Source organism: Typopeltis vanoorti, chromosome 7 (genome assembly GCF_054136105.1).
Source record: "Typopeltis vanoorti isolate ZY-2024b chromosome 7, IOZ_Tvanoo_1.0, whole genome shotgun sequence".
NCBI classification, from domain to species: Eukaryota; Metazoa; Arthropoda; class Arachnida; order Uropygi; family Thelyphonidae; genus Typopeltis; species Typopeltis vanoorti.
In genome coordinates this window covers 85550444-85569661 of record NC_143555.1, presented here as the reverse complement: position 1 = coordinate 85569661, position 19218 = coordinate 85550444, and the positions used below count along the sequence as shown (strand labels likewise).

The 19218-nt window shown below is 37.9% G+C and overlaps 1 protein-coding gene across 2 annotated transcripts in view; it reads left to right on the top strand.

Annotated features, from left to right (window-relative positions):
• Positions 1 to 18801, top strand: part of MICU3 (Mitochondrial calcium uptake 3) — a 224561-nt gene extending 205760 nt beyond the window's left edge. For both annotated transcript variants that reach the window (XM_090395373.1, XM_090395372.1), the window contains exon 12: positions 18590 to 18801. In XM_090395373.1, the coding sequence (XP_090251499.1) occupies positions 18590 to 18658 (69 nt within the window). In that variant the 3' untranslated portion in view covers positions 18659 to 18801. The remainder of the gene's footprint in view (positions 1 to 18589) is intronic.
• Positions 18802 to 19218: the final 417 nt, after the last annotated feature.

Here is a 19218-nt window from a genome sequence, read left to right as displayed (position 1 = left end):
GTGGTTGTGGTTTGTCTTTAACCAGATTGCTGTATTTCTTGACGTGTTTGTTTTTTATTTTTTGAAATTCTCTCTGTGCGGAAGTTTCCAAAATATCAGAGAGACTTTTCTTAGAAGCAGCAGCAGCTCTCAGAAACCAACCAAATCTTAACAAATATGGTTGCATTAAGCTTCCGAAGATTTGGGAAACGCTCATCACCAGAGGTCCCACCTTACATTCCAGGCCACCTACTACCGCCCTTATAGGGCGCTCCACCTAGATAGGACTTTAGTGTCACCCACGTGGTTGGGCTTAGTATTGTAAGTTTTTGTGTGCATGTTACATTAATTGTTTTTGTAATCCCTGTGGATGTCCTAGTGACTAGGTCGAAATATAGAAAGTGTTAAATTCTAATTTAATTCTTTTTGAGTGTTGTAAAAAATCCATTAAACCTCCAACATAATGTCCTCACAGCACTTAAGCCTCTACACAAGAATTCTAATCATCCATGGAGAAGATTTAGCACGTAAATGCAAGCAATATGGTAAGTCAAAACTACGACTATCTAGACAACTAAATAGGCTGGCCTTTTTAAAAAGATGTCGGGATACAAGAGTGATACCGAAATGTGTTAAAATGAAGACCAATTTCCATTCCAAAAAAGCACTCCGTATATATAAATGTGCCAGCCTAGCATTACTACGCGAGCAAATCGCCTCTACTCGTGCTGCCCTCGCAGTGACGATCGCCGCCATTGGCGCCTTACATTCAGAGCTCTCCACCGTTCTTAACCCTGAACTTTGGTCGATTCTCTCTCTGACATTTCGGAAACTTCCGCACAGAGAGAATTTCAAAAAAATAAAAAATAAAAAAATTAAAAAAAAACACGTCAAGAAATACAGCAACCTGGTTAAAGACAAACCACAACCACAAATTCAATCGCTCCAGACAGTAATAAACCTCTCTTCCAAAAGGATCAACGAGGATGCCGTCAGCGCCCTTGGCCTCGGCTGTAATTTTGCCGTCGCCCAGAAAGAAGTGCCGGTGCTTGATGTAATGGTTAACGTTGAACGGGGGATCGGTCGCTTACCGTTGGAGGTAGCCAACATCCTCGCTCACTCTTTGCCTCCAAAAAGTAACTTATCTTATGCCCAACGCATGGCTCTCCAGAAACTATGCAAAGAAAAAAGTATCGTCATCACCAGAGCGGATAAGGGTAATGCCACAGTTGTTCTTAATACCAGCGAATACAATCGTAAAATGAACATTATCCTCCGCGATCGCACTACCTACATCCCGCTAGAACACGACCCCACAAAAACACAAGTTAAGAAATTAAAAATCTTACTTAAAAAAGTAACCTCCTGGCCCCCTGACGTCACGAAAAAACTTAAACCTTTCCGCTCCCGTCCCCCCCGAATATACGGTTTATCAAAAATCCACAAACCCAATTCCCCACTCAGACCTATAGTAGATGCCACCAATGCACCTTGTTACAGACTGTCTAAACAGCTGGCCAACTCTCTGTCCCCCCTCACCGGAAATTCAGCTTCCTATATAAAAAACTCGACCCACTTTAAAGCCCTCACAGAAAATTTAACCTTGAACAATACAGACATATTAGTAAGCTTTGATATCTCCTCTTTGTTTACCAATATTCCCTTAACTGACACTTTATCTCTCTTAGAAAACGTTTTCCCCTCTGACATCTTAGATCTCTTTTCCTTTGCCATCAACTCTGGGTATTTCTCTTGGAATAACAAAATCTACAAGCAGATAGAAGGAACTGCCATGGGTTCCCCCCTCTCACCCCCCCCCCCCTTACCAATTTTTACCAATTTCTATATGGAAGATTTCGAAAAACGAGCCATAGACTCAGCCCCACTCAAACCTTCTATCTGGCTAAGATATGTAGATGATGTGTTCTCCATTTGCCCTCATGGCCCAGACACATTAGACTCCTTCCTCGGTCATCTCAATAGCCTACATCCAAGAATCCAGTTTACTATGGAAAAGGAAAAGAACAATTGTTTACCCTTCCTAGACACCTTAGTCACGCGCCTGCCTAATGATACACTTGCCTTCACTGTATACAGAAAACCCACACACACAGGCAGATACATTCACAAACTCTCCCACCACCACCACCCCTCACAACAATATGGTATCATTAAAACCCTTACCAAGAGAGCCCACAATCTTTGTTCCAGTGGAACCGCCCTCACTACTGAGCTTAACCACATACACAGAACTTTCCTCTCCAATGGCTACAGCAAACACAGTATCAAAAAAATAATCAATTCCTCCCCAATTCCCCGTCCCTCTCGTCAACAAGATTTTAAAAATGCCATCATCATACCCTACATCCGAGGCACTTCGGAAAAAATAGCCAAGATACTAAAAAAAGTATAACCTACACACAGCATATAAGCCCTACCGCAAACTTGCTACCCTTATCCGTTCTACGAAAGATCAGCTCCCTCCTCTCTCTCTGCCTGGAGTTTACAAAGTATCCTGTTCCTGTAAGCTTGCGTACTTTGGACAGACAGGCAGATCAGCATCCATCCGTCTGGAGGAACACAAGTCGTACATCGTTAAACACAACTATGGCCATTCAGGCTTGGCTGACCATGTTTTGGACACCACCCACAGAGTATCATGGAAAAAAACAACCATGCTCCACCACAGCAAATTCAAGAAAGAGAGACTTTTCTTAGAAGCAGCAGCAGCTCTCAGAAACCAACGAAATCTTAACAAATATGGTATCATTAAGCTTCTGAAGATTTGGGAAACACTCATCACCAGAGGTCCCATCTTACATTCCAGGCCACCTACTACCGTCCTTAGAGGGCGCTCCACCTAGATAGGACTTTAGTGTCACCCACGTGGTTGGGCTTAGTATTGTAAGTTTTTGTGTGCATGTTACATTAATTGTTTTTGTAATCCCTGTAGATGTCCTAGTGACTAGGACGAAATATAGGAAGTATTAAATTCTAATTTAATTCTTTTTGAGTGTTGTAAAAAATCCATTAAACCTCCAACATAAAGAAGAATAAGAAGTTTGTGTATACTGTAAATTAAAGGACACTAGTAGAGAACGTTTAAGTAAGAATTGATTGAATTAGCTAAGATCCTGTGGAACAAACAAGAATTGTTGATAGGCAGTATTTTGATTGAGAATGGCTAGGCTTGTTTAATGAAATTTAGAAATAAAATTGATATTGGTAGAGTATTAATGCAAGTGTTCAATGCATGTTCTGTGAATAACTTGTGAAAGGAATTATATCCTAGTTGTATTATGCTTACACTTAATCTTATCCTTTCGTAATTGAAGGATTTAGCATACTCAGATTCATTGTGATTTAGTATGAGCCTTAACTTAGAGTAAATTTTGATCCATTGAATTTTCTTAACTGTAAATGTTTTTATGTTTTTCCAGTAAACATGTTTTGTACCTTATACCTGAGTTTATGCCTGATTACGAATTCAAACCACCACTTATGAAATAGAACCTTACGGCGGGAAGGAATTTAGATATAATTGCTTAAGTGAGATTCGAAGGAATTTAGATATAATTGCTTAAGTGAGATTCGAGTCACGACTGCTAACTGAATCTGCACAGTGCTAGCATGAGATAAATTATTGTGTGTGTCCCTTTTGAATTTAGTATTATTTCCCTGAACAAGAGTCTCCTCTGTTATAGGATGTTGGCTGGCACAGCATAATATAAATTTTGCCAATATCCAAAGAGGTGATAAATCTGAATTAATATTTTAAGGGCACGACAGTAGATTAGAAGGAGGGCTATTTAGAGGTGGAACAAGATATAATATAGGAATAACAATATATATAACAAAGACACAGCGACCTAACAACATCTTCAGTGTCTGTAACAGTGATAGGAATGGAATACAGGCAAACGTTCGGTGGATCACCTATTAAAATACAATTGTTACTGCGTGCTAGGAAATAATAGAAATTACAAATTTAATCTATTAAGATAAATGGTTTTTTACATAAGATTTTTGAATCTCCATTAGATTCAAATATGAACGCTTATTCAAAGAAAGTTGTGAAACTATCTTACACCAACAGAATTTAAATAGAAATGACTGTATGTCTCTCTCAAAGATCTGGGAGACTTGAACAATTGTATTTTAATAGGTGATCCACCGAACATTTGCCTGTATTCCATTCCTATTACTGTTACAGGCACTGAAGATGTACTATTATTTTTAGTACGAAATATCTGTCTTTTTACTAATTAAAGATTTCACTGTGGTTTTTACGTGTTACTTTATTATTTAATTACTATGCCACAGGTTCCACTAAAAATCATGTATATTATTTACACAATATTATTTTATAAATGAAACATCATGCAGTAGTATTTACTTGGATATAAACTATTAAAGTATGAAAAATATACAAAAGACTATAAAAACAAACTGAAATAACACTTTTGAAATAAAAAAATGTTTTGTGACAGCTAATTCAACTCTCTGAAATCGGGCCCAGCCTTTTCTTGGTAATGCCCTTCAACTTTACACCTTTCATGCTTTCAACAATGCGAACTTTATCCTTCGCTGTCAAAATAGGTCGATTTATATCCCAAGCTATTGTTGATATAATTTTCCCGTCTTCATACATACGAATTATTTCCAACTTTTCTTCTAAAGTAATTGCAGACCTTTGTTTTTTAGATTTATTACCAGCGCATTCGGTTTTGCGTTTCAAATCCATTTTAAGGGTAAATAACAAACACTAATGGTGATAAACAAGTGACTAAACTCACTGCACGAGGCATGGACTACTGATGTGTTGGGGAAAGGAGGAATTGTTTAGGGAGTCCTTATTTCTGATTGGTAGGTTTCAGTTTGAATGTTACAGCTTTTGCGCACTTGCCCTCTGCTGTTCTCAGCATTGTCTCTCTTAGACAGCACTCTGTTAGAGGAAACTCCATGAATGGGCCCGCTATCCATTTGGGGAGATGTTTAGGAGCAGCGCAAAGAAATGATTCTGAAAAAGGATGGAAATGGCAACGACAGCGGCACCAGACTATGGCTTTAGGCAACTGGAACATCTTCTCTCTGACAGGGAAGGAGTTGGAACTGGTCGAGGAAGCCAAGCGCTACCGGCTAGACTTAGTCGGGCTTTCTTTGACCAAGAGGAGATGCTCTGGAACTGTCAAACTGGATAAGGGGTGGAAGCTCTACTACTCGGGTGTGAGCCCGACAATGTCTTCTCAGGTGGGTGTGTGGATACTCACAATCCCCCAGCTGTCAGACAATGTTGCTGAGTGGATCCCATTGGGGGGGGGGGAGACGGGTATGTGTGTTAAGGCTTCAGATGAAAAACCATGATTTGGCTGTGGTGCAAGCCTATGCACGTAATCTGGAGTCAGAATACTCTGCCTTCCTAGAGGAAGTGGATGCTGCTTTTGACAGGGTGGCAGACATGGAATCAGGTCCTGCTAATGGGTGACTTCAATGCACATGTTGGAACAGATGACCAGACATGGAGGGGTGTGATTGGGAGGAACGGCGCCCCTGTCCTTAATGCGAATGGGTTGAAATTATTGGACTTCTGCTGTACTAATAGCTTGTCCATAATGAATACCTTCTTCCAGCACCGAGAAGTCCATAAGGTACAGGGCACTAGAACAAAGGTCTCTGATTGACTTCTTTATAGTCTCAGCAGACCTATTTTCCTCAGTGTAGGACATTCGTGTGAGAAGAGGGGCAGAACTGTCAACTGACCACCACCTTGTTGTATGCACTCTACGGCTTCAGAAACCAGATGCTACCATCAACGCTGGTAGGCCTAAGCAGCTATACCGCGTGAAATGGGAGACATTGGAAAATGAGGCTGTGAGGAAGAATTTTGCAGATGACATTTCCTCCAGGTTCAAAGAGATTCCCAAGCATACTGCAGATGTTTAGGAGGAGTGGAAGCTTTCAGAACAGCTGTCACTGCCTCTGCACTCTCATGCTGTGGCAGAAAGCGGCTTGGCGTGGCAACAGGCAGTGAGAAAAGGACACCTTATTGGAACCAAGAAGTCCAAAAAACTGTCTGGGCAAAAAAGGAGTCCTACCTAACATGGCTTAGGATCAGGTCACCTGAGATGTGTTTGCGGTATGCTGAGGCAGTAAAGACAGCAAAGTAGAAGGCTTGGGAATCCTTTGGAGAAAGATTAGACTCATCCTATGCAAATGCAAACAAAGTATTCTGGCAGACCATCCACTGCCTTCGAGGGAGGAAATCGTGCACAGCAAGGGCAATTAAGGCCTCTGACTTTTAACAACCAAGAAGGATATCCTCCACAGATGGAGGGAATACTTTGCGAGCCTTCTTAACCCAGGTGGCCCAGCAGTTGTGGACATCCAAGAGGTGCAGATCGGGACAATGACTAGTCTCACAGCAGAAGAGGTCCATTTAGCAATAAAATCGCTAAAACCGGACAAGGCTGCTGGCGATGATGAAATTCGGCCCAAAATGCTAAAAGCCTTAAATCGAGATGGTGTTCTCTGGCTGACTCGATGTGTCAGGCTGCTTGGATATCTGGGTGAGCACCAAAGCAATGGCAGACAGGCATAATAATACTAGTCTTCAAGAAGGGAGACCAGAAGGATTGCAGTAACTATCGTGGCATCTCTGCTCAGCCTGCCTGGGAAAGTGTATGCTAAGTGCTTGGAAAGACGGTGCAGGAGCATAGTTGAGTCAAAGTTCCAGGAAGAACATTGTGGCTTTCGTCCTGGTAGAAGCACAACTGACCACATCTTCACTTTAAGGCACGTCTTTGAGAAATCTTGGGAATATGCCAAGAATGTCTACACGTGTTTTGTGGACTTGGAGAAGGCATATGACCAGGTTCCTCGGGATAAGCTTTGGCAAGTAGTACAGGAGTATGGAATGGATGGCCAACTATTAGCTGCCATCAAGTCCCTGTATGAATGCCCACAGTTTTGTGTCAGGGTAAACAGAACAAAGTCTGAACCTTTCACAGTCTCTGTTGGCCTCTGCCAAGGGTGTATTCTGTCACCCCTCCTTTTCATAATATTTATGGACTGGATTGATAGGCACAGCTGAGGCAGTGAGTGTGTCAGAATTGGAAGATGTAGCATTGGACGTCTGCTTTTTGCAGATGACCTAGTTCTGCTTAGCTTTTCCACAGATGACCTCCAGCAGACCCTCGATAGGTTTGTAGCTGTTCGTGCAGACACCAGAATGAAGATCAGTGTGTGTGATCTTCATTCATACAGTGTATGAATGAAGATCACACACACTGATCTTCATTCTGGTGTCTGCACGAACAGCTACAAACCTATCGAGGGTCTGCTTCATTCATACAGTGAATGAAGATCAGTGTGTGTGATCTTCATTCATACAGTGTATGAATGAAGATCACACAAGTTTCATACTTCATTCATACACTGTATGAATGAAGTATGAAACACAAAACTGTGGGCATTCATACAGTGTGACCAAAACTGAAACATTTGTGGTTTCAAGACCACCATCTCAGTGCACTCTACATGTGAGTGGAGTCCCACTGAGGCAGGTAGAGAAGTTTAAATACCTTGGATCCATATTCACGAGTGATGGAAAGTGGGATGTAGAGCAAGATACTCGGATTGACTCAGCAAGCACAATATTGCAGGAGCTTGGCCGTTTGGTAGTATTGAAGAGGGAGTTAAGCCAGAAGGCAAAGCTGGCTGTCTTCAATACAGTCTATGTCCCCATCCTCACCTATGGTCATGAGAGTTGGGTAATGACCGAATGAATGTGGACATGAATCCAAGCGGCTGAAATGAGGTTCCTTTGAGGGCTTGTGGGGCTGACAAGACTTGACAGAGTCAGAAGCTCTGCAATTCGGGAAACCCTCAATACTCAACCGCTGCTTCTCCGTGTTGAGAGATCACAGTTACGTTGGTATGGGCACCTGGTCAGAATGCCACAAGAGAGTCTCCCTCAGCAGGCCCTCTTTGCCCAGCCAGAGGGTGGGAGGCCACATGGAAGGCCAAGGACTCGCTGGATAGATTATATCCAAAACCTTGGGTGGACACGTTTGGAAATCCCACCAGAACACCTGAGCTTGGTGGCAGAGGATCGTGACCATTGGAAGTTCCTCTTGCATCTGTTGCCCCCACAATCCAATTAGGAAAGGTGGGCCTTGAAGATGTATGTATGTATGTTTTCTCTCATAAAAAGTTGAAAATGCTGCTCATCCAAATATAAGTGGAATTCTTTAATGACAGAATCACAGATTTCATTTTAGCATAATGTTGGTTCCTGTTCTGTATGCATCTACAATGCCTATATTTCACATGGAATGCAATGAATAACCAAAAAGGGATGATAGCAGTCAATCACACAGCAGGAGTGAGACCATAAGACGAAAGCTTGGTGAAAAGGTCTAAGTGCTAGACTTGATCAAATGTCTTTGGAAATAAAGAGCAACCATGACCATGTGCATTTCTCCCAACTTTCCCATGGTTTCTTCCAAAGATGAGCAAGGTTAGCAAGAAAGTCTGCATAGAAGCAAAGTTTTAGCAGAATCCATGGTAGTGATCAGTTATCCTCTAGGTAGTGAAGAAACTGAATGTTAATGATCTGTCACTATCAAGAGTATTGAAAAATGAGGTAGCAAGACAATAGTTTGATGGCTGACTTGTCTCCCATTTTAGGATAGGCTGGATAAATGCTTCTGTGCTACTGGGTATATGCAAGAAAAGTATGACATCTTTAATAGGTAGTACAGAATAGATGTTAATTCTGAAGTACAAATTTTTAGCACAATTGAAGGATGCTATCTGGACCAGGGAATCTACTATTTTCTCTATGATTGCTCTAGTAATTTGCTGTTTTAAGGATACTTGTGACATAAGACTGAATGATATATGCACGTAAACACGAGAAAGATATTTAATTAACCAAATATTTCGGTCTGGAAATAGCAGACCATCCTCAGTGGTATTACAAGAATGGTTTTAAAAAAATGCAAGCTAGAATGCTAACAATAGATCGTTAAAAATAGAACAGCAGTGTGATGTTATATCACTAAGTATGAAACGGAATATTCTGAAGTAGAGACATGAAAAAAAATAATAAATAAATAATAATTAATGAGTAATCTTGATTAGACCATATTCCCAGATTTTTGATATAGATATACAGTCATTACGATTCAGGTTGGGACGATGGAGCAAGGCCTCCATACTTTCCTTGAACAAACGTTCGAACCTATAACAGGATCTATGTAAGAGGCAAGTCCTGGACCAAAAGATGCTGTGGCAGTTTCAATCCTGTGTTAAGCCAATCCAGACTTTTCAGGTTTGTTGTGAAGAATGGAGGATTGATGTTCTTGGATTCTTTTTTCAAGAGAATGTCCAGTCTGTCCAAAATAGGAGAGATCAGAGTTGCAAGGAATTTGATAAACTCCAGGAAGAGATAAAGTTGAGTGTTTGTCTTTAGGAGAAGGAAAATGAGAAGACAATTTGTTAATAGGTGAATACGTAGTTGTTAAATCATATTTCTTTAAAATTCTTGCGATAGGTTCTGAAATACCGGAGATATAAGGAATAGGCACTCGATGTATTGAAACTTTGTTGTTTTGTGGAGGATTATAAAAATTGAGATGTTGAGTACTTTTTTCAGAAAAGCCATTGAGTTTCATGTGTTGTTGGATAGTAGAAAGTTCTTTCTGTAGATAATCAAAAGTAGAACAATTAGAAATATTTGGTTAATTATCTGTTGTATTATCATTTGTTATCCATGTTTTCTAGAGATTATTCAATTTATATTATGTACTATTTTACAAGAATGCAAATATCACAATAGGCCAAGTTTGATAATGTCTCTGTTCTTACCACCAAGTTGTGTTAAGAACAAATTAAACAATTAAACCTTGAGCATAAATATTTAACATCTTCAGGTTGTACATAAATTTCACTGTGCAGTGCAAGACCAACATCCAGCATATTAGTGGCTTAAATTCACATAATATAGTATCAGTGTTATGTGCGAGTCAGCTAAGGATGTAGGTTTTAGCCTCTGTCATCCAACCTTATTGCATTTTTAAACAAACAAAACTAGATGCAGACATTGAATGGAATTAATTTAAATCAGTATAACTGTTTATTAGAGAATTTAATCTTCAAAAGTGAATCCCTCCCCCACCCAAGAAGAAGAATGTAGTCTTAGCTAGATAAGAGAAACATTACATTTATATTAATTTGCAAGTGAACAGGCTATTAACTTTGCCATGTCTGTTCATCCAGCCACACAAGAAAACTCAAGAATGGATGAACAGGTTTTGATGAAACTTAGGCTAATTAAAACTTTTGGGTAATTTTAATTTTTGTCAGACCACAAAACATTTTTCACTATGTCAGTGATTTGATTCACTCTTCCAGGATATTAATTGTACACAGTGAACATACTGAACCTGTCTTGATGCATTTACAAGCCAGTACTTACATGAATACAAAGTGTCCACTGAAGTTATTATAACCTTCTTTGGATACTATAGAAATAATATGGATACAAAGCTTATATTTTTTATATATTTTATGCATGTGGCCCATTAAGGTGGTTAATAACAGTTGTTACTTGCTATTAATATCATCCTATCCCTTTACCTGTAATCAATGATGTAATCTTGCACTAATCTTGATCTCCTTTATTTAAATAGTGGATTCTGGTTAATCGGACCATATCAGAAATAGCATAATTAGGTTCAATTAAGCAGCTGCTCCAATTAAACAAAGTTGCATATCAAGTAGTTAAAAGTTATAAGTACATAAGACAAAATACAAGTTTTTTTGTGTGTGTATTACATAGCAAAATTATCAATTTATATGTTATGGTTAAAGTGATAAATCCAGTTATTTAATAATTACCAGTTAAAGTGAATAATTAGAATTAATCACTTTAACCAGTTAAAGTGAATAATTCCTAGAGGAGTCTGGTAAATGTAATAAAAACATGTTTATAGGTTTTGTATTGTATATAGGTTTTCATTCTCAACAGAAATTATAACAGCTTAGGTTAGGTTAGTTTATAATGAAAAAAGTAAGGAAAGTACTTCTTTTGCACTCAATGAAATCAGAAATTATTATAAACTAACCTAACCTTTATCGGTTAGGTTAGTTTATAATGATTTCTGATTTCATTGAGTACAAAAGTATTTTCCTTACTTTTTTCATTATAAACTAACCTAACCTAACCTTTATCGGTTAGGTTATAATGATTTCTGATTTCATTGAGTGCAAAAGAAGTACTTTCCTTACTTTTTTCATTATAATCTAACCTAACTATATATATAACCTATAAACATGTTTTTATTACATTTATCAGACTCCTCTAGGAATTATTCACTTTAACGGTTAAAGTGATTAATTCTCATAAATTATTCACTTTAACCAGTAATTATTAATAATAACCGGATTTATCACTTTAACTGTAATATATATATATATATATATATATATATATATATAAACAATTGGCTTTAATTAAAGTAAAATATTTGCCTTAAAAATAATTTAATTGATCCTTGATCCTTATCCAAAACTGTTTCAATCCACTCTTATTTATCTCAATTATTGTGGAAATCCTGTCGACTACTGCGGCATTGTAAACGTATTGTCTGTTGGCGCCTCTGTAATATTACTCTAATATTTACTTTGTGTTCTCTTTACTCTATTGTCATGCTTTTACTCTTTACCTTAGATTACTACAGGTTATCTAATACCTTGAGAACCTTGGAAAATTTATTTAATGTTATGACTGCACCACCAAGATTCGACTTGAATATAGTTAAGATTACCTGCAGAATCTCTCTAGATCTATCTCAAGCTTTATTGACAATCATGACTACTCTTATTTACCTTTGCTTACAGGTTCGCATTTATTTAGAAACAGTGATTAGTGAATATACGTGTTTTTTTTTTTTTACATAACAGACATATTTATTAAACTACGATGCAATTATACAGTATCTTAAACGAATTGGCTTTCTAAAAATCTAAAGCTAAGAATTATAATATCTCAATAATTGTACACACATTAAAAAACATGCATCAATACTATCATACAAAATCTATGTTCTCATCCCAATACTAATATGTTCATGCAATATATACTTCAATTAACAAGTTTCTCATATTTAAATTATGCAAATTAAATTTTGTAAGTGTTTAATTGTGATTGTTTATCAGGACTATCAGTCTATCTTCCATAATGTTAAACAAACACTTAAAATTTTATTCACAGTTCTTCTCTGACACATATATCTTAACTGGCTCTCTTATCTCATTACTGGTTCCACTGACTGCTTGTCCATCCTGGGCCTCAACATTTGTGCGGGCTTCTATCCTTTAGCACCGTCGCATCGTGGAGGACTCCTGGGGCTGGAGGCATCTGACATTGATGCTTTCTAGGTCAGCCGACAGCTTTCGACGTCCGATGCACATGGCAGACTATCTTACTCGCAAGGTATGCTGGTCTGACTTCTCTTTCCCTTCGGTGCCTACTGCTTCTCTCCGGACCATCGTCCACGATACTGAATCGAGACACTACGAGAGGAGACTGCCTTTGATTCGCTCCCAGTGATTTCTTATACTTCTCCTGCGGTCCCTGGATTAAGGGTTGTGAACCCCTAATATTCCCGTGCAAAAGGGGATGTGACCTACAAAGTTGTCGATTATTTCTGTTTCCCACAGAACACACAAAAACAATCTTATTTACCAAATGCAGGACATCCTTAGATGTTTGCCGCCTTTTGTTGCACTGTCCTTGAGACTTACATTTGGTTAAGCTCGAACACAATTGAAAGCACTTTACATTGTACAAACAAAGTTTCTAAGCTATTTCTTTTAAATCTGAACCACATCAAATGCCAGGCCACCTTAGAAGGCGGCCTGGCATTTGATTGCTCTTGAAATGTAAGTTCAACATTCATACAGTTTCAACATAGACTTGTATGGTTTTTCAATCACAAAATTATTACAATCACAGTGTTAGATTACAATATTCGTGACCTCTGTAAAAGTCGATGCAAAGTTAAGAAAAAAAAATTCTACTGCATCGAATTTTACACAACTATTCGGCATTCGCACAGTGCCTATCATACTTTGCTGTGAACTCATTTACAGTCATGGCACCCACAACAAACTCTGGCAGCTTATTCCACTCATTCACCACTCTCCAAGTAAAAAACCTAGTTCTAACACCTTGCTAACTACACTCTTGCTCAGTTTCCATGGATGGCCCGTAGTTCTCCCATCACCAGAACTGTTCTGAAAAATTTCATCTGAATTAATCTTGTAAAAACCCTTTAGTAACTTGGTCTCTTTCCGCCTATCAACCAATTTCTGTAATCCACAAATCTTCAACCTGTTCTCATAAGGTTCATTCCATAGACCTGCTATCATCTTGGTAACCTGCCTCTGGATCCTCTCTACCTCCTCCCCATCAAGAAGAAACCCAGGGCCCAGTAGTCAAGATGGGATCTTATCAAGGCTTGATAAAGAGAACAATAACTTGCTTATATCTGCTTGTCAAAATATTCTTCGGTAACCAAGTGATCTGATGAGCTGATTTAGCCACCTTTGCTATGTGCCCCCTAAACTTCAATTCCCTATCCACCAACACACCCAAATCTCTGGCTTCATCAACCTCCTGGAGTGCAGTTCCACCAATGTGATATACTGCTGCTAATTTTTTCACCCCAAAATGCATAACCTTACACTTTGCTACCTTAAATTGACATCCATTCTCATTAGCCCAGACTGCCAATCTGTCCAAATCATCCTGCAAAATTTTGACATTATGTGCATTCACTATTGCTCTACCCAACTTTGCGTCATCAGTTCCTCTCAGATCCTTTCCTATATCATTAACGAACAAATTAAATAGCAGTGGTCCAAGAACAGAACCCTGCAGCACATCACTAGTAACAGGCCTTCTTTTGGAATCCACTCCTGAATAAACTACTCTCTGATATCTCTCCATCAACCACCCTCCTATCCATCTCACCAACATTATATCCAACCCCATGTGCTGCAGTTTACTGATAAGAATTCCATGTGGTATCCTGTCAAAGTCCAGCAGTATCACTGTAAATCCATTACCCTTATCCAGTTCAGCCGTCACTGTATTATAAAACGTGAGCAAGTTACTGAAGCATGATTTACCCTTCACAAAACCATGCTGACCTCCATACGGTATCCCATTTTCATCTATCCATTCCTGTATTTTGCTCTTGACTAATATCTCCAAAACCTTGTCAATTCCTGATATGCTGATCGGTCGGTAATTTGCAAAAGCACTCTTGGAACCTCCTTTATTACAATGGAATTATTTTCCTCTCTTTCCACCCCCTCAAGACTAACCCAGAACTGAGACCTAAATTAAACAATATGGACAAGGGAATGACAATTCCTTTGCCACTTCATGTAGGACTCGAGCTGGTATACCATCCAATCCCACAGATGTATTTATTAAGGTTCTGTAATATACTATTCACCTCCATTTCATTCACTTCAATTCCTGTATCAGCCATTTGTTCTCTCATTCCTGCAGTATCACAGCCTGGATGATATACTCTTGCAAAGTGTTCGCTTAGTAATTCTACTATTTCATCTCATTCAGTTACCTCCCTGCCATCGGCATTGCTTAGAATCATTTTGCTGTATACATTTTTTCTTTTACTTGCAGCATATCAAAATAACTGTTTGGGATTCACTTTAGCTTGCATTGCTAATTTACTTTCATAATCGCTTTAGCTTTTCTTAACCACACTAGTTAACCTTCTGGCCTGTGCTTTGTACTGTTTGTGTGCCTGCAAGTCACCTTTCTCCTTTAATTTCATCTACAATTGTTTATTTTTTTGTTTTTTTGCAGCTCAAGCTTAAGGTGTTATTCATCCATTTAACTCCCACTTGATTTACTCTCTGGACTCTAGGTATGCAGTCAGCTATTACCTCCCTCAAACACTCCTTAACCACTTCCCATGCACTATCAACATCCAGCCCTTACAGTTTAACATGCCACGGCACTGATCCAAGCAATCTCCTAAGCTCGTCATACTTAACAGCCCGGTAATTCCACATGTACTTTGTCTTAATTGAAAATTTCACACATTTAGCACTTCCAAGGTGATCACTCTCACCAATTGGTGACAAAATGGTCATATTCATAATAGTCAATTTCTCAGATGCAATTACTAGGTCAAGCACTCTCAAACCCCTAGTATATTCCATTACATGCTGTCTCAGGTAGTTATCCCTTAGTAACTGCATAAAATTCATTTCCTTCCTCCCATTTGTCCTCTCCTCCCTGTCCCTGCAATCAATGTTACTATAGTTGAAATCCCCCATAATAATTACTTGTCCTCCACTCATTGAGTCTAGAGCCTATGCATATTGTCTCCATCAACTGTAAATTTTGTTCTGCTGACCTCAAACTCACACCAGATAGCCTCAAATGTGCTATTTTCACTATCCTGAAATTGAACTTCTATTCTCTTGGGCTGCAGTTCATCAGCTATCATCACTAACCCCCCCCCCCCAATTCTTTTCTCTCTGTCTTTCCTGAATATACCTCTCGCATTCTATACCACTAACTATATCATCTTCTGTTAGCCATGTCTCACTAATGCCAATAACCTGTAGCCAGGAAGAACTAACCAAGGTCAAAAATTCCTTCTCCTTATTCCTAATACTCCTGGCATAGTGTACATAAAGTGCAGAAGTCCCCTAGCCCCACCCCTATTTTGACACCTTATACTAACTATCCCATTTTGGTTTGTTATCCTTCGTCCTATCTCAGGCATATTATACACATTGTTACACTCAACTGCCTCACTGATGTCTGCATGTCCACTTAAGAGCATCCCCACCCTCCCTAAAAGCTCTGGTTTCCCTGATTCTGCACATCCATTTTCACTTCATTCAGCAACAGTTTTTCCAGTCTCTGAACACCAAATCCATTCAGATGCAAACCATCCTTCTTGTATAAGTCCTTTCGCCCGTCAAACTCACTCCACACCACTCCTCCTGCATAACCTATGCATAGTTATTCGCAATTATGGCCCTCTTTCTCAACTCTACTCTGTCATACCGCGGCAACAGATTATCTTAACTCTCTCACTCTTTTCTTTTGCTACCGCTAGTAATTCTTTCAAGTCCTCTCTCATAACACATTTTTCACCTTTTAAATCATTCGTTCCGGCCACTACTATCATTTCTTTCACCTTATACTTCTGTGCTCTAATAGCCTCACTTACATTACTATATTCTTACAATAAAATAAGCTAGAGAAAAGAAAATCATAAGGAAGTGAAAATACATTTACAGTACTGTACTTATTGATACTTAAATTTACATCATCTGTCTGTCAGAATCTACATCAGTATTGTCTTATATGATACAAAACACTGTAGATGTTATATGTATTACTAATATTAGACATCAAAAACAAAGATAACGTGAAAAAGAAATTCATATTTATTTACAAGTATGATGATTCATGCATTGATAATAAAGAAGCAGCAATATGGTAGCCTAATGTAATTGATAAGATTGCTTCACAGTAGCCTAGACTACACTAATGAATGAATCACTATAAAATTTTTATTTTATGCAGCTATGATTTAATACTGCATCTTTGTTTATTTACATTTCTCTGGACTACAAATGCCTATGTATGGTCTGTAAGTATTTGTGTGCATACATTTTGATAAATTTTAACTTTTTATAATAATTTGTGTATGTATACTTTATGGTAGTAATGATAAAATAGACTAGTACCTACATATATTATGCATTCATGACATACCTAACTTTTTCTTAATTTTTTTTTCTATATTTCTATATCTAGGCTACACAGTTCATAATAAAGCAAGTTATTTTAAATTGTCGCAAATCTCCAAAAAAATTTCCAATATATTTATTCCAAAAATAAAAATACAGTATGTATAAGTGGACCCGTGCAGTTCTTCAAGGGTCAACTGTATACATTGATCCGTTGTCGCAGCCTCTGTATAGGGAACTATATTTTTCTTATGTTATATATGGTTGGTCATTGTGTGTTTCAACAACCATGCTCACTTTATACAGTCAGCTCATTACATCACCACCTCCAAATTGAATAGTTGGGGTTATGCACTGTGGTAAGAAACATTCACTGGATATCCAACTACACCCATCCATCTGCTCAGTAGAGGGTATAGCGTGATTTCTTGCTCCATAACACAGCTTTCCAAGCTTCCACGTCCCACTGTATACCCTCTTTGCACCACTGAAGATGACACTGCATGTTGGTTCAGGTAACGTGGAACTTGCATACTGCAAAAATTCGTGTCGAGTGCCTCAGTTCTGAATGTTTTTGTGAAGATTCATATTCCAGTCAATGCCCAGAATTCCGCATTTAGCATGCTGGTCAATGAATGGAGAATTTTACATGTAGCACTCTACGGTTACGTCTAGTGAGAGTGGTGGGTCGTCCACTGCAGACAGCACTTGACACCCTGTGCTTCCATCTCAGTATGGCATCACTGATTGTTGATCTGGGATGGCCCAATTTGGTGATCAGATAGGCCAGCAACATGGCATCCTATCACAATGTCTCTTTCAAATGCAATAAGTTCCCTTCTTGTAGGTTATTTTACCTGTTCAACATATGTTGGAGTTATTAAATAGTTTAATAAAAAAATAAATAAAAAAACCTACTTTTACTAAATTTCCAACTCATTACTGTACACTAAAAATCTGCCAAGAAACTATATTCCTGTTTAATCCTTTATTCAAACAGTATATGAAGTATCTTTGTGACTAAATTATTTGTGTATAGTCTGATGATTTCTCAATGCAAAGCAGATTTCCTTTGGGACGTGATGATGCTATGCATCATGGGAAAGGGCACTGCTCTGACTTATTTCAATTTTTATTGAGGTCTCATCTGGGGGGGGGGAAAGGTTGAATGAATGCAGAAATAATGTGATGCGAGGTCATCAGCCTCTACATAGAGGTAGCCTAATCACGAAGGTACTTAACATGCAAACTGTTTGCTCACACTTGAATATAGAATTAAACAATATAATTTCTTGGCAAGTTTACTTTGTAACCAAATGAATAAAACTTTCTACAACAATCACCGCAGACTGTGAGAAAGCATTTAAAAAAAAAAAAAAGAGTTTTAATTACACAGCTAGTTTTTGATCAGAAAATGAAAATACTAGCAAGAGATCCATTGAATTAATCGATTTTTACAGTTCATAAGTAAACCTCAATATTCAACTAATACAAATTGGAAATATACACAGCTAGTTTTTGATCAGAAAATGAAAACACTAGCAAGAGATCCATTGAATTAGTTGATTTTTACAGTTCATAAGTAAACCTAAACATTTAACTAATACAAATTGGAAGTATGTAGAAAAATTTATTGTTTTGGATTAAGAATCTAAGTTATATTTTAATACTTTTATTTCACTATGTATTTTCTGAATTGTTTGCATTGACAGTAATGAACTTGAGTGAGATAGTTAATGTTATTATTTTGAAGGGCACCAATTCTTTATAACAAGTTTAATTTTTTTTTCAGTCTCATCTAGTCAAGAGTGAAGGATGGGATGCTTTCAAATCTTGTGTGAAAACGGAAATGAAAGCTTAAAATTGGGAGAAGAGCATTATTTATATTAGTATTTCTGTACATTGAATAATGAAAACAGAAATGTTACATGAAAATTTTGTTTATAAATAGAAAAGCTGCCATAATTTAATCTTCAACTATAAATAAAAAATAATGATCGTTCACATATTTTACCTTATTGAATGCTATAATTAAACAACTAATGGGCATTGTAATTGCAACATGAAAGCAGTTGTTTTGAGAAACACTTAATAGAGACAGCATTAAAAATAGAGGTCTGGTGATCAGTAAATTTTCATGATTTTACAGCAACAGTGGGAAAATATCACATTATTTGCCATTTAGACTCAGTTCAGATTCCAAAGCAAAGAACCTTTATAATAGTAGTTCAGTTGAAGATGGGGGTCAGCTAATCTCATATAGAAAAGGCAATGTTTTCCTCCTGCAGAAAAACATGCACTTATCAGACCTATTACAAAGGCCTCAGCTTTAGTTTAAGTTCATAACAGTTTATAAAATGGCACTCCTGAATGGATCCTTATCTAAGATGTACTCTTGAACTCCAATTTAACTTTAAACTA